Raw genomic sequence first — 27,038 nt, forward strand, 5'->3', positions numbered from 1 at the left:
ACACCATGCCAGGTGGAAGGAGGAGAGACACCTTTGGGAGAGCACGGCTCCCTCAGGTGAGGCGAGGAGAAACCTTTGGGAGCGCACAGCTCCATAACACCTGAGAAGGAGAGCTGAGAAACAGGCCTCGTCATCACAGCTAAAGACAGACACACCTGGCACTGTGTCTCTGGAGAGACCATTACTTCACTACTCTATACCATCAGATCTATGTTCAAATTGAGGTTAACACGTTTCAGCTGATGCAATGGTTGAGGAATACAAGCATCTATAAAAAACATGGCTAGGAGTGATACCACTGTCATTTTGAGGGTATAATTATACCAGTACAGATGACTCCAAAAAATCAATGTACCAAAATACCAAATGGACAGCTCCAGAATGCTTTTCCCTTTCCAGGAGACCCTCATCTTATATTATCTCTTAGTAACGGTCGCTTTTGCTTTCAAAAAGAAAAAAATCTGCTGATCGAAGGCTCCATCTGCCAATGGGCTTTGGTAAAACATTACGCCCAAAGAATGTCATTTCATTGTCTTATCATTTTACCCTTCTTCCCAATCCTGGGTGTTTTCTGTGTACACAATCAATCATCAACCATGTCACAGGCTAATTGTTCCCAATGTCTCTGAGAGGAGAAACCTGATCTCTACAACGAGGCACAACACAAAGGCACTGCTTCATAAACTCAAACACGATAACTCCACCCACAGAAAGAGAGATTATGTTATTTCAGCGCATACAAATAGCTTTCTACTTCAAAACGAAATGGATAAAATGTATTGTTCTTCTTCAGACTGTCAACTCAATGAAACACATTCAAATGTGTCAAGAATTTAATCTTCCTTGAAAATGGTTTGCAAATGTCAAATTCACACTCTCACACCTTGGAGAGGCTCAGCTATTTGGTATTTCTCACACTGCTCTTGTTAGTCATACACTGTTAATAAAGCAATCAGAAACACACACACACACACAGACACACGGACACATACACACAAACAAACACACATGCACACACAAACACACTCCTCTCGTGCTCTGTTAGCCTGGCACACTGGGTATGCTCATTACTACAATGCCAAGCTACCAGTTGCTAAGGAGACCTGTGGGAGAGGGAGGGTTCCTGTTGCCATGGTAGCAAGCCTGCTTCCTGCCAACTATCTTCCCCCATGAGACCTGACCAATAGTAGATGGAGAGAAAGAAAGGAGGGAATACAGAGGGAGGAATAAAGAGTAGAGAATAAAGTAAAGAGAGAGAGAGGCTGGGGGTGGTTATGGTTTAAGATGTTGAAAGAGAGAGCTGTGAAGATGGCTGGAGGGGAGGCTGAAATAAATAACGCCGAAGTGAAAATTGATGAGGTGAAAAAGAGGGAGACACTGAAAGAGCCTTTTGAAAGACCCAGTGTTGTGTTCCTCTGTCAGCTGGTGATCAACATGGCTGCCGAGTCCACCACAACCAGTTCCAGGCACTCAAGACGACACTACAACCACACAAACACATTGCCATGTCCTGGGGTGAACCTAGATCTGACAGAGCTTTGGAGGAGGACTCACACAACACAGAACACATCCGTCAGGGAAAACTCTGCCTTGTCGAGTCTGAGTGGTGTAATAAACAAAGGAATAAGAGAGGCAGAAGAGATAAAGAGGAAGAGAGAGGGGGTGAAGAGAGGGAGAAGAGGGTTAAACTGATTGGAAAGGCATGGGGGGCCAGGTGGAGGGTTACATGGAAAGGGTCATGTAATGCGAAGAGAGAGAGAACTCCTCTCTGTCTCAACATTCAAATTAGCCTTATTGGGCTGAAATAAGACATTATTGTTTCCATCCTCTCTCTCTCTTCTTTCACTGGGTCTCTCATTCAATTATTCTTCTCACTGCTTACGACTCACAACAGGAGGCAGACAATGCGTTTTGGTATGTAAATTTTTAAAAAATGCATTCCTGCAGAAGACAATGAGAATGAGATAGAGAGACTACAATAGACTTTTATTTAACTAGGCAAGTCAGTTAAGAACATATTCTTATTTACAAGGACGGTGTTCAGGGGCAGAACGACAGATCTTTACCTTGTCAGCTCGGGGATTCGATCTAGCAACCTTTCGGTTACTGGCCCAACGCTCTAACCAATAGGCTACCTGCCACCCTAATATCCTACAATAGAGACTACAATAGACTAAAATAGAGACTACAATAGACTACGATAGACTACAATAGAAGCTACAATAGAGACTACAATATATTACAATAGAGACTATAATATATTACAATAGAGATTGTAATAGACTACAATAGAGACTACAATGGGAACTACAATACAGATTACAATAGATTACAATAGAGACTACAATAAATTTGATTTGATTTATTAGGATCCCCATTTGCCAATGGAGACAGCTAATCTTACTGGGGTCTGACACATAATGCGATTTTTTTTATTTAACTAGGCAAGTCAGTTAAGAACAAATTCTTATTTACAATGACGGCCTAGGAACAGTGGGTTAACTGCCTTGTTCAGAAGCAGAACAACAGATTTTTACCTTGTCAGCTCAGGGATTCAATCTAGCAACCTTTCGGTTACTGGCCCAACGCTCTAACCACTAGTCTACCTGCCGCCCACTAGGCTACCTGCCGCCAAATACATTACAGACTAAATACTTTACAATTTACGTACATTTAAAAATAGAGACCACAATAGAGGTTAAAATGGACACTACAATAGAGACTAGAACATATTACAATAGACCACAATAGAAACTACAATAGAAACTACAATAGAGACTACAATAGAAACTACACTAGACTACAATAGAGACTACAATAGAAACTACACTAGACTACAATAGAGACTACAACATAGACTATAGTAGATTACTATAAAGACTACAATAGATACCAGAGGTGTGGACTCAAGTTACGTGATTTGGACTCGAGTCAGACTCAAGTCACAAATATGATGACTTGCAACTCGACTTTGACTTTAACACCAATGACTCGTGACTTGACTTGGACTTGAGCCTTATGACTCGACCTGACTTGATACCCTCCTCAAGCCCAAATATAAAAAATGATGCCGTTAAAAAAAAGTGTTCAGCGCATCAACTCTTCATTTAACGGATTACAGTTTGAATCGGACAGCAGCCAATCAAATTGTGCCAGTTGAGAAAAACTTGTGTGTGGCAGTGGAGAGGAACGTTGAGGAGTGAATTCAGATGGAGCCCTTGGAAAGATGATGATCCCCAAACGTATTATTTTCGGATACTTGCAAAACATGCGGGAAGAAAATTACAGACGGAGGCGCAACAATTTCCAACTTTGTTCGACATTTGAAGCTGCACAAAGAACGGTAAGTCGTGGCTAATATAGCCGACAGCTATATATTTATAACTTTACTATTGTAGCATGTAGGCTAACGTAACGTTAAATCAATGAGCCTCCACACAGTCAGTCAGTGCGGAAACGTGATCGTTGCACCCAAGATTGAGCTACAACTGGCCAGGCAGTTGGTAGCCTAAATCCTGCCTGATGTTACTGCTGTTCCTTAAACCATTGACATACGTCAATACGTGTGTGTGTGTGTGTGTGTGTGTGTGTTAAGGTTGGGTGATTGTGTACAGCGATCCTGAATAGTCGATCACTATTGGGGGGGTCTTTCTCATGGCTACCAATGTATTTCCATGGAAATATAACGTTTATTTGGAAAGTAATAATATGTAGATATTTTTAAAAGCATTCATGATTTACGTAAATGTAATATACTAACTATTACTCTTGTTAAAAATATGAAATGGTATTACATTTGGTGAAGAGCACATTATGACTTGTTTAGGACTCGAAACTTAAAGTTTAGGACTTGAGACATGACTTGATACTTGACGGTCTTGATTTGAGACTTGACTCGGACTTGCCTGTCTTGACTTGGGACTTGACTTAGGACTTGAGTGGTAAGACTTGAGACTTACTTGTGACTTGTAAAACAATGACTTGATCCCACCTCTGATAGATACTATACTAGACTGAAATATAGACTAAAATAGAGACTACACTAGACTACAATAGAGACTATAATACACCACAATGGAGAGTGCAATAGAGACTATAATAGACAGAAATAGAGACTACAGTAGAGACTACAATAGAGACTATAATATACTGAAATAGAGACTACAATAGAGACTACAATAGGCCAACTTATTTCTTTAAGTCTTCTTACCATCCTAACACCACCACCACCACCACCACGCATACCCAAACATGTACGCACTAAAGCACACACACATACACTCAGCATTGCATGCACACATGCAAACACACAAACATGCTCACACACTGTACCAAACAAATCAAAGATCTCCCTCTCTTTCTCTTATTCTTTCTGGTTGTTTCTCATTGCCAGGGAATGTGGTGTTTGTTTCGTTCTCACAGACTCTCCCCTCCTCTACCCTCCTGCCATGGTCCCCTCCTCTCATCCCCCTCTCCCGATCTGATTCTCGTCTGTTCATTCCACTCGTTCAGACACACAGACTGCCTTTATTGACTTATTCATGCATGAGTTTGTTTCAGGGGCAGAGCTCCTGTCTGCAAGGCTGACAATCAGACATCCCCTGTCCCCAACCCTTTAACCCTCGGGTCCCCCACCCCTATACACACACACAGACAACAGCCCCCAACCCCCGCACCTCAGCATGGCACTGGGAGAGTGTGAGGTTCACTTGGGGTTCTCTCTCTCTTTCTTTCTCTCTCTCTCTCTCTCCCAACCCAGCTCCTCCTCTTCTCTTCTCCTCCTCTCCTACTCCCCTTCATCTCTACCTCTACCCATTCCTTCTCTCTCTCTCTTTGTCAATCTCTCTCTCTCTCTCTGGTAAGGATCCGAGGATAAGGGGAATGGGAAGAGGAAGGGATGCCCACAGTTCCTGGAACAAAGACATCCCAATTAAGTCAGTTTGAGTTAGGGTCTGAGTGGCGGCACTGTGCGAGAGAGGGGGGGAGCTGAGGAGAGAGAGATGGAGAGAGAGAATGGAAGAGAGATGGAGAGAGAGCGGAAGAGAGAAAATGAGAGAGAGGGAATGGGAGGAGAGGAGACATACAGAGTCTAACGAGAAAAGAGGTGAAAAGAGAAGAAGAAGAAGAAGAAGAAGAGCAGTCACTTTGTAGCGGAAGCGGGTCGACTAGTTTTTAGCTCCTCAATGGGAGACTATGAAATATTAATAAGTTGCTCCAGCCATATACTTCAGAGAATCACACACACACACACACACACACACAAACTTCAGAGGCCCATGGTAAAACTGAACGTCTAATGAGACCAGCCTCATGAATTGCTAATGGAGATGCTGGAATGTTTGTGTGCGTGTGTGCATGTGCGTGTGTGTGTGTGTGTCATTGGGGGGGGTCATTGGTAACAGAGGGGTGGAGTATAGATGAATGTTCAAGTCTATTCAAAGGGTAGACGAGAGAACTTAATTAAAGGCTATAGAAGTTCTATCTGTCATATTCCTATTCCTTACAATATCACTGAAAGGAATATAAACTGCATTCAGATCTTAATTTGACCAGTTTCTCATAGCAGGAAAATAATGCTGCAGCAACAGGAAATGTGAATTATTGTGTGGATTAATGAACATTTTTGTTGGGGTTGATACATTTCTAGTTTGGGCAAATCAAGTCTCCAATTTTAAAGTGGAAAGGACACATTTTAGAAACATTTTTAAACCTCAATTATACACTACAAGTTTTCAACAACAGGGTGATCAAATTAAGATCCTATATCTGTAGTATCACTGATAGGCTTCTAATAATTTATACAATCCTACATAAAGTAAAATGGAAATGTATTCTCCATTCATTAAAAATGTGAGTTTCTGTTTCAACCAAAAAATCTACTGATCTAGTTATACTGTTATAAAATCCATTCCAGCTTCATTCCCAACTGTATATATCACACATACTGCTCACAAAGTCTACAAACGGTTGTTCTACTTTCACAGCTACAGAGCAGTACAGTACCCCAGAGAGAGAGAGAAACAGAAAGCGGGAGACAGAGATAGAGACAGAGATAGAGAGAGAGACAGAGATAGAGACAGAGAGACAGCGAGAGAGAGACAGAGAGAGGCCACCGAGGTCTTGCGTAACACTGACTAATGGGTGGGCTGGAACCATCAGCTGAGGGAGTGTGACCGTGGGATTGTGTGTGTGGTGTGTACTGGGACCATGGGGGAACCCAGAGGTGTAGCCCTGTGTGAGAGCATTGCTCACTGACCTCCTTCTTAACCTCTCTTCCCCTGGCGAGATGACACCGAGACACTGGTGAGACACGCGGGACAGTGTGTGTGTGTATGTATGTGTGTATGTATGTGTGTATGTGTGTATGTGTAACCAGACTTAAAGTTGTGAGAAATACTCTGAGAGGTTTTCTACAAAGCTCTGGGTTCTGTAGTATGTTAATCTTTCTCCTAATATTTCTTAAAGGTTAAATGAAGGTTAAATGAAAATGATCCTAATGTATTTATTATTAGACAAGTGTGTGTATATGGGATGTTGTGTGAGAAGACCAGTGCTGCCATGTATGTGAAAATATGTTTGCATGTGTCATCTGCTGTTTACATCTCTGTTTACATGTGAAAGATTGGGTGAGATTTGTCTATTGTAGATCTATCAGTGCAATGCTTGGGTGGTGAAGCGAGTTGGCATGCACTCGGTATGTGACTATGTGTGTGCATCACATGAATTTAAATATGTAGGATAAACGTGTGTGTGTGTGTGTGTGTGTGTGTGTAGGGGCGGTCACAGCCTTTCCGCCTGAGTGGGGCTGTCAGTGGACATTAGTCAGGCAGGCAGAGGCAGGCGGAACACATCATTAGTAGAGAGAGACACAGAGAGAGAGAGGAAGAGAGAGAGTGAGAGAGAGAGAGAGCTAGTGAGAGAGTGAGCGAGCGAGCGAGAGAGAGAGATGAAGAGAGACAGAGGAGACGGAGAGAGAAAGGCAAGGTAGGGAGAGCGAGAGAGCGAGTGAAAGAGAGCTAGTGAGAGAGAGAGAGACAGAGACAGAGAGAGAGAGAGACAGAGGAGATAGAGAGAGAAAGGGGAGGTAGGGAAAGAGAGGGAGAGGGGGGGTGGAGAGATAGAGCTAGAGAGAGATAGGGAATCAGGGAAAGAGAGATAGAAGGAAAGGCAGAGGGAGAGAGCGTGAGCGAGGTGACAGAGCAGAGGACTAAGGAAGAGGCACATAGCCTCTTTATATCCCTCTTGAGAACATTACACAGACAGCTCTGTCACATAGCTCTGCCACACAGCTCTGTCACACAGCTCTGTCACACAGCTCTGTCACACAGCTCTGTCACACTACGTCACAATCAAAGCAATGAATCCTCTCTCTTCTATCTGTCTACTCCCTGTCTTTCTCTTTTGTCCACTATTCCTTCTTTATTTATTGGGGACTCTTTGGTTCTGTCTTCCACCTCACTATATATTCTGGATGTTCTATGCATTCTTCTTAACAACTTAACAAAATATATATGAAAAATGCTTTTAAATACTTGTTCAGATCATGCCACCGTTATACTAGAATAGCCTCCTCCTCCTCCTCTCATAATGCCACTCCCCTCCTCAGCATCCTAGCTCCCTCCTTTGTATTTTCCCTTCTCGTATTCAATCTCTTGGTCCCTGTAACTCATCTTTTAGTGTGTCGTCTTATGGTGGCCACCTTCCACTCAACAACACCATTAAAGAGACAGATTAATGCCTCCATTAAATCGACCACCACGGCCGTCATCAGAGACTGAGTATATGGCTAACGGTATCAAGGATTTGATGAAGTCAGACTTAAGGTGGGCTTATAAATCAGTCACTAACAGTTGAGGAGAGGAGGGGAGGGGAGGAAAGGAGAAAAGGAGAGAGAGGCGGACAGTTGAGACAGAGAAGAGGAAGATAGCGGAGCTATGTTGATTAGAATGCATCTTTGTGGGCTTGTTTCACAGACATACAGGTTTATACAACCATATTCCCACTTTGTATCAATTAACAAGCAATTTAGAGGAAACTGTGAAACTGACATGATAACTTATTTTCAGTCTTCCGGCTACAGAAGTAGAGTGAAAAGGGGCAGTCCAAAAAGAGAGTAAGAGAGAGAAGAGAGGGAGAAAGAGCAAGGGAGAAAGAGCGAGAGACCGAGAGAGAGGGAGAGAGAGAGGGAGAAAGAGCAAGGGAGAAAGAGCGAGAGACCGAGAGAGAGGGAGAGAGAGAAAGAGCAAGGGAGAAAGAGCGAGAGACAGAGAGAGAGGGAGAGAGGGAGGGAGAAAGGTAGAGAGAGAATGATCAAGAGAGAGAAAGACGGGGGAGAAAGACAGAGAGAGGGAGAAAGACAGAGAGAGGTTTGGTTCATTCAAGGCTATCAGTCGTCTTTCAGCCATCACATGTGCAGAATGATAAAGGCTCTGCGAGCTCTGAATCGTGACCTATTTTACTCAAACTACCACAAAAATACAGTTTGAGTTGCTGTCTTGTGCTCATGACCTCTGTCTGCCTTGTGCCCCACACCTTTCCAACCTGAAAAGCACACACTCATTAAAACTCCACAGTGTCTTAATATATTAATATCAATGAATTGTTATTAATGTTAATCTGTTCAGCCAAACCAAAAACTATTAAATGATACATGAGAGATTGCGCCTTGAATTACTTATTTTGCATTAATTTGTGTTGGATTCAACCATCATCCTAAATTAAAATAAGGTATATTAATGTGTTAAATACTGTCCTTAATAGCATACAGTCTATTTAATTGTGTAATAGCCATCTGTTTGTTGGTTTGTTTTAATAGGGTGGTGAGTCGTGACTAGGTACTATTAGATATTTGGCAGTCTTCATCACGACTAGTACGTATGCTAACATGCTAACATGGGTCTTTCATTCTGATCTGCAGTGATCAGCTAAATGAGTCTGATGTACCAACTGCATACAGTAGCTCAGGCTAAACCTAGTGGAGAGCTGTGTCCTGTCCTCACCTGTCATCATGTTAGCATCGTACTACATTTTAAAGTATGTACTGCATGTACTTGACTGTAATACTTCCTGTTCTTGGCTGTACATGGCTTTTTTTTTAAATTGTCAATACATTCAACAAATGTAATCATGGTGACGTCGACTGGGGTCAAACACGTTTCTCTATTTAACACAAGCACATCATTTATTTAAACAATTCCAATCATTTAGGTTTTCTTTCTCCCATCACTGCTAATCAAAGTGGCATTACAACCCTGGAATGAATCAGTAAGAGGATAAACAGTAGGCTTTGACAACGAGAGAGTATCCTGATTGATGCAGAACATCACTTGAACACGAGGCTACTTCATTGAGAATAATTAACATGAACAGTGACTAATAATGGCGTAAAAGAGTTAAGTGTTCTGGTAATGTGTCCCGTTTTTCTTCTCGACAATCTCGCCATTATTTTGCTCTCACAACGTCGTACTTGTCAGCGACATTAATTCATTTTATCATCAGGGTACCATTTAGCGATGAAACGTGTCAACAAACAACAGTCATCAAAGCATTGGATGAATTGCCTTGTGATTCCTCTATCCTGACCACAGTATCCGCTTATAGAGACCCTGATCAGACAACCTAGATGTACAACCCAACAGATGTTCTAAAGGGACGCAGGTAAAGAGCAGCTAGAGAACAGGAAGAACGGGCTCCCTACGTGAACAGGGTCAGAGAGGTCAAACAGCTCCTTGGGCAGTTAAGTGGTTAGTACGGTACGGTGGCCCCAAGTCAGAGGTTTAATAGCCAGAAGGTACTGTAGTAGCTAGAGAGAATGCCTCTGGGTAGTTCAACTGCAACATCCAGGAGAGCTGAGCCATCCAACTTGCCGCTAGCTAGCAGCATTAACCACCCACGCACACACACAGACACACATACAAGCGCGCGCACGCACACACAGACACACACATACACAGTGCTGCTGTCCTCTACTGCTTACTTCCCGTCAGTCTTAGTTAGCCTGGGCCTCCGAAGGGAGAAAGCCCTTATGAAGATCTGATTAAAAATGTAAGTACCTCTAAGCACATGCCTCAGCCTCCCAGTCGATATGCTCTAATACCCGCAGGCTCTCTACTGCACCAGAAATAGGTTGTTCACCTGCTACCACTAAGATTAGTCTAATCTCAAATACCTGAGAGAGGAGATACAGTGGATCGAGATGCATGGAGGAAGTCGTTTGTATGTGCAGATGGGAATACACACTTACATGCATTCACAGAAACACATGAGCAAGTCCTGAAACCATTGAAACACACCACAGTGTAAAACACTTAGAAAAACACAGACAGTAATAGAAATGCAGGAGTTCTCTAGTTGTCCATGATGCAGGTTTGACTGGCCTACAATTCCCACCAACCCAAATCAGCCATACAGTTGTCCATGATGCAGGTTTGACTGGCCTACAAAACCCAAATCAGCCATACAAGATACTGGAACAACTGAAGAGTTTGATTCAAAAACACTATATATCCATTTCAGAAATGTTGTTAAGTTAGCTTTTATTGTTTTAATAAATTATGAATGAGATTGATGTGTTTTTTCACGATCTAATCCTGGCATTGGGTTGTCCTGTTTGGCTCAGTTGGTAGAGGATGACGCTTGTGGGTTCAATTCCACGGTGGACCAGTATGCAAAAAGTATGAAAATGTATGGACTACTGTAAGTCACTCTGGATAAGAGTGAATGATGACTAAATTACTCAAATGTAAAGATGTTCAATGACACACGTATTTGTTTAAGATCTATCACTTGGTTTCATTTCAGAGAGACAAATAATCATATTTTTTACGAAATGCTCCGCCTCAGTCTCAGAGAAATAAGTAGTACTGCTAGGTTTTGTATTGGACACGATGGGAGACAGAGAGCTGGTTTCAAGCGCAGGGCGCAGCAGGTGTTTATTGTAAAGGACCACAGGAGGAGGCAGGTAGCTGGGTCCAGGGGCAGGCAGAAGGTCATACACAGGGGGTCCAAAAGGCAACAGTACAGGCAGGGAAAGGCTTGTAACGTAGTCCGGGAGATCAGGCAAGAGGTTGATAACAGGAAATGCAATAGGCTAAAGTACAGGCAAGGAATAGGCAAAAGGTGTCGTTAGTGAGGCAGCCAAAACTATCATACATGGGAGGAGTAAATTACAGGGAAACCAGAGCTCTGAATAGATGTGTGTCACAAAACAAACAATACCTCACAGTGATGGGGTGCAAAGAACTGAACTAAATAGTGTGTGATAATGACATACAGGTGTGTGAACAGGTGATTAGAATTCGGGTGACTGGGATCTGGAGAGTGAGCTGCGTTCAGGGGATCTATGTGTTTGAGAGTGTGAGCTGGGTTCAGGGGATCTACGTGTTTGAGTGTGTGAGCTGAAAAGTGGGCTGGAAAGTGAGCTGCGTTCAGGGGGTCTACGTGTTTGAGAGTGGGAGTTGGAAGCAGACGTTACAGGTTTTATACAGTCAAATGTAACAAATAGCTACATACTTAAATATGCACTATGCAGAAATCGCTCCACCATTTCCTGTTTGCAAAAATTAAAGTAGTTCACCTAATTTCAGTTTATGTGACAAAACAAGCAAGTATAGTGTAGAGAATCAATGTACCATCTAAACCGATGTTCCATCAGCTGTTTGAAGCTGGTGTACAAAACCGAAAATAAAAGATGCAAAAACAAAACTTAAGAACTGGAAGTATAGATAACGCACATAAAACTGATCTATCACATCTTAGATATGCTTCAATAAGAATTACAGATCTATAACACATACTTCTATGTGAATTTGGTTGGGTCGCCCCAAAAAGTTACATATTGCAGCTTTAATAAATAACTGCACAAATTATACATTTGTGACCAAATGAAATACAGTAAGTAATATGAGATCTGTATGTAAAACATTTACAATTGACATTTTAATAATTTAGCAGATGCTCTTATCCAGAGCAACTTATAGTTAGTTAGTGCATTCATCTTAAGATGGCTAGGTGAGTCAACCACAAATCACAGTCAAATATACAGCATACGAACATTCAATTCCAGCTAAACAATGGATATATAGCGTTTCGCAACAACAACAAAAAAAATCACACACATCTAAAATCTATTAATTAGAAATCTGAGAACAGTAATATTATACACACACATGAAGGTACACAATCAATCATTTCTGATGAAAAAAAGAATTGTGACTCGTTTCAGGAAACTAGGCGTATGTCTCAGGTCACTACTTTACAGGAGAGCCATTTAAATGTAAACCTTTTTTTTAATCAAAATGCGTTTTTGGGCAGAAATGCCTTCTGGAACATGTGAACTTTCATGTGCCTTAAAAACATAAATAAAATTGTTAAATTACGAGCCTAGTTGGTTTAGCTACAGAAAAAGAAAGCAACCTTCCTGCTAGCCATGACTGGCTGAGATAATGAGTGGGCTGGACATGCCGAGAAATGAGTTCAGATTGGTCTGCCATATAGCACACTTCTGTTTATTTGAGCACATCAGTATGTGTAGGTAATCCTGTCTAATGCAGCTTTTTAAATGTATCACGTAGTAGAAATGAATAAGTGTTGCTCTCCACTTTCTGGAGGACTGAGTTTTGAAATCAGTGGAATTAGAGTATGATAGCTAAGGAGATGGCGAAAACACCATGGCATCTGTGACAAGGAGAAGGGTCCACCAATGATGTATATGGGTTAAATAGTCTAGCTAGCTACATTTTCAAATGTTACACGTTTCTAGTTTTGATAGAATGTAATTTTCATTTCAAGTTATAGTGTACGGTTAGCTACCTAGTTAACGTTAGCTGGCTGGCTAGCATTACGTGTATGATCTTGTTATTAATATCTCAGAGGCATTTGCTTTGCTAGTTATAACCTAATGTTAGCTAGCTTACAATGAACCTGGTTGGTTAGCTACCTGCAGATTCATGCAGTGTAGTAACTTCATGAGTTGGGATTATGGTTAATCGTTTACCTAGATACATGTCTTAACAAAAGACTCCACTATAAACTCTTCAACTGTAGTTCTATAAGACACTGGAAAAACTTTCCCCTGAGAGAAACACCACGTCGAGGCAGGCTGTGTGTGTGTGCTGCATGGACCCAGCACATTTTATCACACACAGTCACAAATTCCAAGATCGGCCCACCCTGCCTGTGTGTGTGTGTGTGTGTGTGTGTGTGTGTGTGTGTGTGTGTGTGTGTGTGTGTGTGTGTGTGTGTGTGTGTGTGTGTGTGTGTGTCTGGACTCGATTTTCACAGTGGAATTTCCGTTCTATGGTTCCATGGCTTGCTCAACATCCTCTTTATGGCACCCAGCATCTTATTCTATCTGGTTCGAGTGTGACCACTGAGATCGTTGAGTGCACCAACATGTTCTATACAGATGATTCACTGTAAAGCAGTGGTTCTGAGCTGGAGTATTTTTTCAATAAAAAAAACTCCAGTCTGAGGTGAAACCACTAAACTAATCATTTAATCTCTGAACTACACAGAACAAAAATGTAAACCCAACATGCGAAGTGTTGGTCCAATATTGGTTTTATGAGCTGAAATAAAAGATCCCAGAAATGTTTCATATGCACAAAAAGCTTATTTCTCTCACATTTCTCCTTTGTCGAGATCATCCATCCACCTGACAGGTGTGGCATATCAAGAAGCTGATTAAACAGCATGGTCCATTACACAGGTGCATCTTATGCTGGGGAAAATAAAAGGCCACTCTAAAATGAGCAGTTTTGTCACACAACACAATACCACAGATGTCTCAGGTTTTGAAGGAGCTTGCAATTGGCATGCTGACTGCAGGAATGTCCACCAGAGCTGTTGGCAGATAATTTAATGTTAATTTCTCTACCATAAGCTGCCTCCAACGTCGTTTTAGAGAATTTGGCAGTAAATCCCACTGGCCTCACAACTGGAGACCACATGTAACCACGCCAGCCCACATCCTGCTTCTTCACCTGCTGGATCGTCTGAGACCAGACACCCAGACATCTGATGAAACTGAGGAATATTTCTGTCTGTAATAATGATCTTTGGTGGCCCACTCATGGCTACGCCCCTGCCCAGTCACATGAAATCCATAGACTCGGGCCTAATGAATTTATTTATATTGACTGATTTCCTTATATGAACTGTAATTCAGTAAAACTGTTGAACTTGTTGCATGTTGCTTTTATATTTTTCTTCAGTATTTTTTTCTCAATAAGACTATTGGTTGATTTTGTGGTCTCAAACCAGTCAGTTTCTTATCATTATTCATCACGAATATGGGCAAAATTGAATTATTGACAATGAAAAGGTTTGGAATTATGTTCCCTTGATTAAACCCCTTACTGTTCTTCTTCCTCTATCCAACTCCAATGTCCTGAAGCTTTTATAATAGATCAACTCTTAATCAACTGAGGGGACAAAGGGATCATCTGGATCAAATCCTGTACTGTCTACAACTAGTGGCAATCCACACACACACAGACAAGCATGCACTTACACACACACACACACACTCACACACCACCCCCCTTTCTTTCCGTACAACACTTTGTCTCTTCCCTTCTCTTTTTTTCCCTTCTCATAAATAAATACTCCAGTCTGAAGTGAAACAACTAAACAACTAAAACCAGGTAGAAAGGGATTAAATCCTTTCAGAAAAAATATAAAGCTACTAGCAGTGCTTTTTAGTGAATTTGGTTAAGGATCATATCTGTTCATTGACTACAGCTCTGCCGTCAACACCATAGTACCCTCCAAGCTCATCACTAAGCTTGGGGTCCTAGGTCTGAACCCCGTCCTGTGCAACTGGGTCCTGGACTTCCTGACGGGCAGCCCCCACCTTCACTATGCTGATCCTCAACACAGGGGCCCCACAAGGGTGCGTGCTCAGCCCCCTCCTGTACTCCCTGTTTACCCATGACTGCGTGGCCACACACGCCTCCAACTCAGTCATCAAGTTTACAGACTAAACAACAGTGGTAGACCTGATTACCAACAACGACGAGACAGCCTACAGGGAGGCTCTGGCGGAGTGGTTCCAGGAAAATAGCCTCTCCCTCAACGTCAACAAAATGAAGGAGCTGATCGTGAACTTCAGGTGACAGCAGAGGGAGAACACCTCCATCCACGTGGATGGGGCCACAGTGGAGAAGGGGAAAAGCTTCAAGGTTCTCTGCGTACACATCACTCACAATCTGAAATGGTACACCCATGCAAACTGGAGGCTGAGGAGGCTGAGGTTGAATTTGGCTTGGCCCCAAAGTCCCTCACAAACTTTTACAGACATGTCATTGACAGCATCCTATCAGGCTGCTTCACTGCCCGGTAAGGCAACTGCACCGTCCACAACCGCAGGGCTCTCCAGAGGCAGGGCTCTCCAAAACTGCCTTGAAGTTCTGCTGGTGTACAGCAATCTTTAAGTCAAACCACAGATTCTTAATTGGATTGAGGTCTGGGCTTAGACTAAGCCATTCCAAGATATTTAAATGTTTCCCCTTAAACCACTTGAGTGTTGCTTTAGCAGTATGCTTAGGATCATTGTTCTGCTGGAAGGTGAACCTCCGTCCCAGTCTCAAATATCTGGAAGACTGAAACAGGTTTCCCTCAAGAATATCCCTGTATTTAGCACCATCCATCATTCCTTCAATTCTGACCAGTTTCCCAGTCCCTGCCGATGAAAAACATGGGGATGGTGTTCTCAGGGTGATGAGAGGTGTTGGATTTCTGCCAGAGATAGCATTTTCCTTGATGGCCAAAAAGCTCAATTTTAGTCTCATCTGACCAGAGCACCTTCTTCCATATTTTGGGGGAGTCTCCATATGCCTTTTGGTGAACACCAAACGTGTTTGCTTATTTTTTTCTTTAAGAAATTGCTTTTTTCTGACCACTCTTCTGTGAAGCCCAACTCGTCTGTAAAGCCCAGCTTAATGTGGTCCTATGGACAGATACTCCAATCTCAGCTGTGGAGCATTGCAGCTCCTTCGGGGTTATCTTTGGTCTCTTTGTTGCCTCTGATTAATGCCCTCCTTGCCTGGTCCATGAGTTTTGGTGGGTGGCCCTTTCTTGGCAGGTTTGTTGTGGTGTCATATTCTTTCCATTTTTTAATAATGGATTTAATGGTGCTCAGTGGGATGTTCAAACTTTAAGATATTTTTTTATAACCAACCCTGATCTGTACTTCTCCACAACTTTGTTCCTGACCTGTTTGGAGAGATCCTTGGTCTTTCATGGTGCCGCTTGCTTGGTGGTTTCCCTTGCTTAGTGGTGTTGCAGACTCTGGGGCCTTTCAGAACAGGTGTATATATACTGAGATCATGTGATAGATCATGTGACACTTAGATTGCACACAGGTGGACTTTATTTAACTAATTATGTGACTTCTAAAGGTAATTGGTTTCACCATATATTATTTAGGGCATTCATAGCAAAGGGGATGAATACATATACACACACCACTTTTCAGAAACAAGTTATTTTTTTTCATTTCACTTCACCAATTTGGACTATTTTGTGTATGTCCATTACATGAAATCCAAATAAAAATCCATTTAAATTACAGGATGTAATGCAACAAAATAGGAAAAACGCCAAGAGGGATGAATACTTTTGCAAGGCACTGTATTGCTCTACATATTCTATTCTATCCACGTTTTCTTCACATATACATGTATGACATATTTGATCCACATACAGTCCATAATGTATTTACATCCCGTCACATATATATATATATATATTTATATTTATACTTATACTTCGACATTGCTCATCCTAACTTTTCTCTATTTCTTAATTTTATTCTTATACTTTAGATTTGTGTGTATTGTTGTGTGTTGTTAAATATTACAGTTGGAGCTAGGAACACAAGCATTTCACTCCCACCGCAATAACATCTGTTAAATGTGTGTATCCAACCAATAACATCTGTTAAATGTGTGTATCCAACCAATAACATCTGTTAAATATTTGTATCCAACCAATAACATCTGTTAAATGTGTGTATCCAATCAATAACATCTGTTAAATGTGTGTATCCAATCAATAACATCTGTTAAATGTGTGTATCCAACCAATAACATCTGTTAAATGTGTGCATGTAACCAATAACATATGTTAAATGTGTGTATCCAACCAATAACATCTGTTAAATGTGTGTATCCAACCAATAACATATGTTAAATATGTGTATGTAACCAATAACATCTGTTAAATATGTGTATGTAACCAATAACATATGTTAAATATGTGTATGTAACCAATAACATCTGTTAAATATGTGTATGTAACCAATAACATATGTTAAATATGTGTATACCTTCCAACACTTGTCTTCCCTCCTCTTTTTCTTCTCCATCCATTTCCCTCCATTCAAAATACTTATGAGGTGATGCTTTACTATAGGATGGATCTCTAGAGTCCCGTTCTCAGACAAGAACCCCCCACTTCTCCATCCCTCCATTCATCCCTCTATCCCCCGTGGTGGACTCGGTGCCAAGCCCGCCAACTCGAGAGCTCTCTCTCCTTCTGCTGTGTCTGTGATAATAACAATAACATGGAAGTGATGCAGAGAGCTTTCTGTTGAACCCACGCCAACCAGCCTGGCTGGCACAGCACAGGGAACCTCTCTAAGGCATCATTCACACTACAGGGCCTGCTCAACCCATTAGATCCACACTACAGGGCCTGCTCAACCCATTAGATCCACACTACAGGGCCTGCTCAACCCGTTAGATCCACACTACAGGGCCTGCTCAACCCATTAGATCCACACTACAGGGCCTGCTCAACCAATTAGATCCACACTACAGGGCCTGCTCAACCCGTTAGATCCACACTACAGGGCCTGCTCAACCCATTAGATCCACACTACAGGGCCTGCTCAACCCGTTAGATCCACACTACAGGGCCTTCTCAACCCATTAGATCCACACTACAGGGCTTGCTCAACCTGTTAGATCCACACTACAGGGCCTGCTCAACCCGTTAGATACACACTACAGGGCCTTCTCAATCCATTACATCCACACTACAGGGCCTGCTCAACCTGTTAGATCCACACTACAGGGCCTGCTCAACCTGTTAGATCCACACTACAGGGTCTTCTCAACTCATTAGATCCACACTACAGGGCCTGCTCAACACGTTAGATCCACACTACAGGGCCAAAGCAAACTGTACTGTGTGGCTCTGATATTTTCTTTTCACATAGTCCTTTTTTCAACATGGTTCCAGCAGCTATGGTGTCTGTATAACCAGGCCAGTACAGCTCGGTTAGGCCCTATTGTGTGAATCAGGCTTAAGCCTGTACCGTAGGTTTCACCATCTCCCAAGCTAGCTACCCACTGGGCACAGACGACAATTCATTGAAATTACGTGGAAACAACGTTGATTCAACCAGTGTGTGCCCAGTGGGTAACCACCAATACTCTGCCTCTCTTTTCAAAGCAAAAAATGTATATGTATTTTGCATTATGAAAATACATATCCATATTATTATTTGTGTTATGGGGGTGTGAGAGTTATATAAGCTATAAAAAATATATGATCAGATATTTTAAAATGTATGTCATGTTTAAATATGATATACAGTGCCTTGCGAAAGTATTCGGCCCCCTTGAAATTTGTGACCTTTTGCCACATTTCAGGCTTCAAACATAAAGATATAAAACTGTATTTTTTTGTGAAGAATCAACAACAAGTGGGACACAATCATGAAGTGGAACGACATTTATTGGATATTTCAAACTTTTTTAACAAATCAAAAACTGAAAAATTGGGCGTGCAAAATTATTCAGCCCCTTTACTTTCAGTGCAGCAAACTCTCTCCAGAAGTTCAGTGAGGATCTCTGAATGATCCAATGTTGACCTAAATGACTAATGATGATAAATACAATCCACCTGTGTGTAATCAAGTCTCCGTATAAATGCACCTGCACTGTGATAGTCTCAGAGGTCTGTTAAAAGCGCAGAGAGCATCATGAAGAACAAGGAACACACCAGGCAGGTCCGAGATACTGTTGTGAAGAAGTTTAAAGCCGGATTTGGATACAAAAAGATTTCCCAAGCTTTAAACATCCCAAGGAGCACTATGCAAGCGATAATATTGAAATGGAAGGAGTATCAGACCACTGCAAATCTACCAAGACCTGGCTGTCCCTCTAAACTTTCAGCTCATACAAGGAGAAGACTGATCAGAGATGCAGCCAAGAGGCCCATGATCACTCTGGATGAACTGCAGAGATCTACAGCTGAGGTGGGAGACTCTGTCCATAGGACAACAATCAGTCGTATATTGCACAAATCTGGCCTTTATGGAAGAGTGGCAAGAAGAAAGCCATTTCTTAAAGATATCCATAAAAAGTGTTGTTTAAAATTTGCCACAAGCCGCCTGGGAGACACACCAAACATGTGGAAGAAGGTGCTCTGGTCAGATGAAACCAAAATGGAACTTTTTGGCAACAATGCAAAACGTTATGTTTGGCGTAAAAGCAACACAGCTGAACACACCATCCCCACTGTCAAACATGGTGGTGGCAGCATCATGGTTTGGGCCTGCTTTTCTTCATCAGGGACAGGGAAGATGGTTAAAATTGATGGGAAGATGGATGGAGCCAAATACAGGACCATTCTGGAAGAAAACCTGATGGAGTCTGCAAAAGACCTGAGACTGGGACGGAGATTTGTCTTCCAACAAGACAATGATCCAAAACATAAAGGAAAATCTACAATGGAATGGTTCAAAAATAAACATATCCAGGTTTTAGAATGGCCAAGTCAAAGTCCAGACCTGAATCCAATCGAGAATCTGTGGAAAGAACTGAAAACTGCTGTTCACAAATGCTCTCCATCCAACCTCACTGAGCTCGAGCTGTTTTGCAAGGAGGAATGGGAAAAAATGTCAGTCTCTCGATGTGCAAAACTGATAGAGACATACCCCAAGTGACTTACAGCTGTAATCGCAGCAAAAGGTGGCGCTACAAAGTATTAACTTAAGGGGGCTGAATAATTTTGCACGCCCAATTTTTCAGTTTTTGATTTGTTAAAAAAGTTTGAAATATCCAATAAATGTCGTTCCACTTCATGATTGTGTCCCACTTGTTGTTGATTCTTCACAAAAAAATACAGTTTTATATCTTTATGTTTGAAGCCTGAAATGTGGCAAAAGGTCGCAAAGTTCAAGGGGGCTGAATACTTTCGCAAGGCACTGTATAAGGCCATGTTACTTTTCCGTATGGGTTCTTCTCCATTCTGCTCTGCTAGGGGCTGGTTTAAGGTTGATTTAAGATGAAATTGTCAACCTTGTTACGGTCAACCTTGTTACATTATTTGGTACTTAATAGGCACGTACTATAGTCTTTTATTTTATTTAACCTCTCGACTTCTTTTTCCTAAAGTTGATCATATGCTTTATGACATAAAGTACAAATTTGGTGAAATCAAATTTTTGGGGGACCAAGTTACACTTCTCAAAAGGCACCAAAATAGGGGAACGACCCATTTCACAACAGTTATTACAGACTGTTTTTAATAACCAGCAGCTACCACTGTATCTGATTTGATCATCCCCCCATCCATCTATGTTTCTTCTCTTATTCATCTCATCAACAATTTAGTGATGTGGATGATAATGTTTAATGTACAGTGTGTGTGTGTGTGTGTGTGTGTGTGTGTGTGTGTGTGTGTGTGTGTGTGTGTGTGTGTGTGTGTGTGTGTGTGTGTGTGTGTGTTTCACATCTGAGTGTGTGTTTCTTTCTGTGCGAGTGTGTGTTTTTATGTGCTTAAAGTCGTATTAAACCCATTGCCAACTGTTACAGCCCATCATGTGCATGCCTGTTTTTAACACTGTTATTAAGATTGAATCAAGTTGTTTTTGCCCTCCCAGCCTATCAGATCACTGCCAAACCAGCCAATCAAAGCCCTTGTTACACACAAAGCCCTGCGGAGGAATCTGAGCTGGCATACAGCTATGCATCCCTGGGCAGCACACACACGCACACACACACACACACACACACACAGACTCACAGGGCCTGGATAATTAAGCCTATTTTAAATCCTATTTAAAACCTAACCCTAACAATTGGAGTACTCCTATCCACTGAACTTACTTACACCTAAATTATATGGTGATTTCATTTGTATTAATTATTTTTCTTAATACCGCTGTCTTTCTCAGAATGTTATGATTGTCGTATATTGAATGAGAGAGATGCCAGGTAAGGCGGGATGAGAAAACGTGCGTGTCTGTGTGTGTGTGTGTGTAACGGCGCCGGAGGGGATGGCTGCCGTTTTATGGTCTCTTAACCAACCGTGCTATTTTGTTTGTTTTTTTGCATTGTTTGTAACTTATTTTGTACATCAAATCAAATGTTGCTGCTACCGTCTTTTATGACTGAAAAGAGCTTCTGGACATTAGAACAGCGATTACTCACCTTGAACTGGAGTAATCATTTTTCTTTGATGAGTCGAACGACAGGGATTTACTCCAGACACCCGACGAGGCCATCATAGGATAATAAAGTGGATGAACTACAAGCACGTATATCCTACTAACGGGACATTAAAAACTGTAATATCTTATGTTTCACCAAGTCGTTGATGAACGACAAAATGATTATCAGACAGCTGACAGGTTATACACTGTATCGGCAGGATAGAACAGCAGCCTCTGGTAAGACAAGGGGTGGCGGTCTATGTATATTTGAAAAACAACAGCTGGTGCACGATATCTAAGGAAGTCTTGAGGTTTTGCTAGCCTGAGGTAGAGAATCTCATGATAAGCTGTAGACCACACTATCGACCAAGAGAGTTTTCATCTATATTCTTCGTAGCTGTCTATTTACCACCACAAACGGATGGTGGCACAAAGAACGCACTCAAAGAGCTGTTTAAGGCCATAACCAAACAGGAAAAAGCTCATCCAGAGGCGACGCTCCTAGTGGCCGGGGACTTTAATGCAGGGAACTTAAATCCATTTTACCTCATTTCTAACAGCATGGTAAATGTGCAAGCAGAGTGAACTCTAGACCACCTTTACTCCACACACACGCATACAAAGTTCTCCCTCGCCCTTCATTTGGCAAATCTGACCATAATTCTATCCTACTGATTCCTGCTTACAAGCAATAACTAAAGCAGGAAGCACAAGTAACTTGATCAATAAAAAAGTGGTCAGATGAAGCAGATGCTAAACTACAGGACTGTTTTGGTAGCACAAACTGGAATTTGTTCCGGGATTCTTCAGATTGCATTGAGGAGGACAGTCACTGGCTTCATCAATAAGTGCATTGATGACGTCGTCCCCACAGTGACTGTACGTACATACCCCAACCAGAAACCATGGATTACAGGCAACATCCGCACTGAGCTAAAGGGTAGAGCTGCCGCTTTCAAGGAGCGGGACTCTAACCCGGAAGCATATAAGAAATCCCGCTTTGCAGTCCGATGAACCATCAAACAGGCAAAGCGTCAATACGGGACTATGATTGAATCGTACTACACCGGCTCCGACGCTCTTTGGATGTGGCAGGGCTTGCAAACTATTACAGACTACAAAGTGAAACACAGCCGAGAGCTGCCCAGTGACACAAACCTGCCAGACGAGCTAAATTACTTCTATGCTTGCTTCGAGGCAAGTAACACTGAAACATGCATGAGCGCATCAAATCAAATCAAATCAAATCAAATTTTATTTGTCACATACACATGGTTAGCAGATGTTAATGCGAGTGTAGCGAAATGCTTGTGCTTCTAGTTCCGACAATGCAGTAATAACCAACAAGTAATCTAGCTAACAATTCCAAAACTAATACCTTATAGACACAAGTGTAAGGGGATAAAGAATATGTACATAAAGATATATGAATGAGTGATGGTACAGAGCGGCATAGGCAAGATACAGTAGATGGTATTGAGTACAGTATATACATATGAGATGAGTATGTAAACAAAGTGGCATAGTTAAAGTGGCTAGTGATACATGTATTACATAAAGATGCAGTAGATGATACAGAGTACAGTATATAAAGTATACATATGAGATGAATAATGTAGGGTATGTAAACATTATATTAGGTAGCATTGTTTAAAGTGGCTAGTGATATATTTTACATAATTTCCCATCAATTCCCATTATTAAAGTGGCTGGAGTTGAGTCAGTGTGTTGGCAGCAGCCACTCAATGTTAGTGGTGGCTGTTTAACAGTCTGATGGCCTTGAGATAGAAGCTGTTTTTCAGTCTCTCGGTCCCAGCTTTGATGCACCTGTACTGACCTCGCCTTCTGGATGATAGCGGGGTGAATAGGCAGTGGCTCGGGTGGTTGTTGTCCTTGATGATCTTTATGGCCTTCCTGTGACATCGGGTGGTGTAGGTGTCCTGGAGGGCAGGTAGTTTGCCCCCGGTGATGCGTTGTGCAGACCTCACTACCCTCTGGAGAGCCTTACGGTTGTGGGCGGAGCAGTTGCCGTACCAGGCGGTGATACAGCCCGACAGGATGCTCTCGATTGTGCATCTGTAGAGGTTTGTGAGTGCTTTTGGTGACAAGCCAAATTTCTTCAGCCTCCTGAGGTTGAAGAGGCGCTGCTGCTGTTCCGGACGACTGTGTGATCAGGCTCTTCGTAGTCGATGTGAGTAAGACCTTGAAACAGGTCAACATTCACAAGGCCGCAGGGCCAGATGGATTAGCAAGACGTGTACTCCGAGCATTCGCTGACCAACTGGCAAATGTCTTCACTGACATTTTCAACCTCTAACTGTTTGAGTCTGTAATACCAACATGCTTCAAGCAGACCACCCTAGTCCCTGTGCCCATTAACACTAAGAACTCAATGTCTGTAGCCATGAAGTGCTTTAAAAGGCCAGTCATGGCTCACATCAACACCATCATCCCATAAACCCTGGACCCACTCCAATTTGGATACCGCTCCAACAGATGATGCAATATCTATTGCACTCCACACTGCCCTTTCCCATCTGGACAAAAGCAACACCTATGTGAGAATGCTATTCATTGACTACAGCTCAGTGTTCGACTCCATAGTGCCCTCAAAGCTCATCACTAAACTAATGACCCTGGAACTAAACACCACCCTCTGCAACTGGATTCTGGACTCCCAGGTGGTAAGGGTAGGTAACAGGACAACAACCTCTCCCTCAACGTGATCAAGACAAAGGTGATGATTGTGGACTACGGGAAAAGGTGGAACGAGCACGCCCCCATTCTCATCGACATGGCTGTAGTGGAGCAGGTTGAGAGTTTCAAGTTCCTAGGTGTCCACATCACCAAGAAACTAACATGGTCCAGTCACAAAAAGACAGTCGTGAAGAGAGCACAACAAAACCTATTGCTCCTCAGGAGACTGAAAATATTTGGCATGGGTCCTAAGATCCTCAAAAGGTCTACAGCTGCACCATCGAGAGCAGAGTGGTTGCATCACTGCCTGGTATGACAACTGCTCAGACTCTGACCGCAAGGCACTACAAAGGGTAGTGGGTACGGCCCAGTACATCACTAGGGCCAAGATTCCTTCCATCCAGGACCTCTACACCAGGGGGTGTCAGAAGAAGGCCCTAAAAATTGTCAAAGACTCCAGACACCCTAGTCATAGACTGTTCTCTCTGTTACCGCACGGTAAGCGGTACCGGAGCGTCAAGTCTTGGTCCAAGTGGCTTCTAAACAGCTTCTACCCCAAAGCCATAAGACTCCTGAATATCTAATCAAATGGCTACCCAGACTATTTGCATTGCCCTCCCCCTCTTTTACGCTGCTGCTACTCTCTGTATATTATATTATCTAATCACTTTAATAACTCTACCTACATGTACATATGACCTCAAGTACCTCGACCAACCAGTGCCCCCAAGTATTGATTCTGTACCGGTACCCCCTGTATATAGCCTCGCTATTGTTATTTTACTGCTGCTCTTGAATTATTTGTTAGGGTTAGAATTAGGTTTAGGGTTAGTTTTAGGGTTAGGCTTTGGGTTAGTTTTAGGGTTAGGTTTTCAGGTTAATGTTAGGATTAAGGTTGAGGTGGCAGGTAGCCTAGTGGTTAAAGCGCTAGGCCAGTAACCAAAAGGTTGTTGGGTCGAATCCCTGAGCTGACAAGCTAAAAATCTGTTGTTCTGCCCCTGAACAAGGCAGTTAACCCACAGTTACCTGGTAGGCTGTCATTGTAAATAAGAATTTGTTCTTAATTGTCTTGCCTAGTTAAATGAATAAAAAGGTTGGGATTATGTAAAATTGGATTTTGAAAGGGACTGAATTGTTTGCCACAAGGTTAGTTGTACAATACTGCCTGTGTGTTTGATTCCCAGAAAACCAGAACAAAGTGATAGTTAGGAAGAGGAGGGGTGTATTACACCAGGAGGTTGACTCAAAACAAGCCCTTAAGAAAACCAAAGCTAAACTACATGACCTAAAGCCCTGATAAAATAGATGAGTGCAATCTGTGTAGAATTGATCGTTTTGATAATCCCTTGTTGAGGGATTGATCAAATATTCAAATCTATATTAGGGCTTGGAGAGGTCGGAACTAGGCCTATATGACTTGAACAAATAGGCCTATCGAATAAATAATCCAGTCCACAATAATTTTGCCAATATAATCCTCACAAAATGTGCGGTAGACTAAAGTAGATTACACAAACTCTCGTCTAGATTTTAATTTAAAGGATCATCTCTATTTTCCTATTTTGTGGAGTATTATCAAATTGCATAGCCCTTGCGTAATTTTACCACGCGCGCAAGGAATAGAAGTGGACGGGTATAGCTCTTGTTCGTTGAGGGTTAACAAAGACTAGCCAAGCGGAGTGGCTCGTGCGTGAACACAAGGAACAGAATTGACCCGGACACACTCCTGACTTTCTGTGCCCAGCGTGACTCGTTATTCCTCTCCTCTACATATGGCTTGGGAGCCAGAGATGAAACAACGTTGAGTTCGAACGGAACATGGCGTCACGCAGTCACTTCTACAGTCAGATAATCTCCTTATAATAAAATCATGACATGGACACGTCACAGTGAAGTGCGCAAACAGTATTTTCCACCATAGCACAAACAAAGCGTTTATGTTGGTAGTGATTTGCTCTGCTTTGCTATGCATAGCCTATAGACTGTAAAATAGGATGAACCCAGTAACCCCTCTCCGCCTCCCTCAGTCCCATCTCACCGCCCCTTTCTACAAACTGACTGACTGGAGAGTAGCGGTGGTGAATGTGGGGAAATGCGAAAACCATACATCGTTAACCAGGAACAAGTCATTTGCTTTAACCATCAGTTGAGAGCTGTCCATTTTTATGGCTGAAGACTGAACAACCATGTGTGGTTAAGATGCACAACCCAAATTAAGTGATCAAGGTCTAAAATTGATTTTATGGAAAGACTGACACATAGGCTACCCCCTATCAACACACACCATCATCATATAGAGGCTAATTATTAGGAATTTCAAGTAGGCTATGTTACTGTACCTTCCATCCAGCTGAACTATTGCTGTCGCCTTTATCCTTGAAATAAGGGACAAAGCGCACCATCCAATCGTAAACCTGCGACAGAGTGAGTCTCTTCTCAGGGGCACTCTCAATGGCACGCGTGATGAGGTCCGCGTACGACTGGTTTCCCCACGCGTTCCTCCGGGATGATTTGGCTTTGCGCAGCTGGCCGGCCACGTCGAGGGCAGCCCCAGACATGCATGTAGGAGCGCCGGCTGCGATGGGGACCAGGGCGCCGGCTGGATGTTTGAGCTCCGCGGGTGCGCCACCTCTTCCCTCGGCTGCTCCACCGCGGCATGCCGGCACGTTGTACTGAAGCTGCTCCAGTTTGACAGATGCCAGGGGCAGACCTCGATTTGCTTCATCCACTCCCCGAGGGAAATCCTCCGGACACGTCGGCAGCGGCCAAGTGCATGACCGCGGCCGGCTCTCCGGCTCGTATTCAGGATTGATTCCAACCTGATGCGCGTCCATGCCGTTATTCTCCATCATTAGCATCTATCCTCTTGGATTAACGCCGAAAAGGCAAGGTC

The 27,038-nt window shown here is 42.5% G+C and overlaps 1 protein-coding gene across 1 annotated transcript in view; it reads right to left on the bottom strand.

Annotated features, from left to right (window-relative positions):
- Window positions 1-27,003, bottom strand: part of LOC139372679 (forkhead box protein O3-like) — a 52,470-nt gene extending 25,467 nt beyond the window's left edge. The window contains exon 1 of the mRNA XM_071112463.1: window positions 26,485-27,003. Within this exon, the coding sequence (XP_070968564.1) occupies window positions 26,485-27,003 (519 nt within the window). The remainder of the gene's footprint in view (window positions 1-26,484) is intronic.
- Window positions 27,004-27,038: the final 35 nt, after the last annotated feature.

The sequence above is a fragment of the Oncorhynchus clarkii genome, chromosome 18 (genome assembly GCF_045791955.1).
Source record: "Oncorhynchus clarkii lewisi isolate Uvic-CL-2024 chromosome 18, UVic_Ocla_1.0, whole genome shotgun sequence".
In the NCBI taxonomy this organism is placed as follows: Eukaryota; Metazoa; Chordata; class Actinopteri; order Salmoniformes; family Salmonidae; genus Oncorhynchus; species Oncorhynchus clarkii.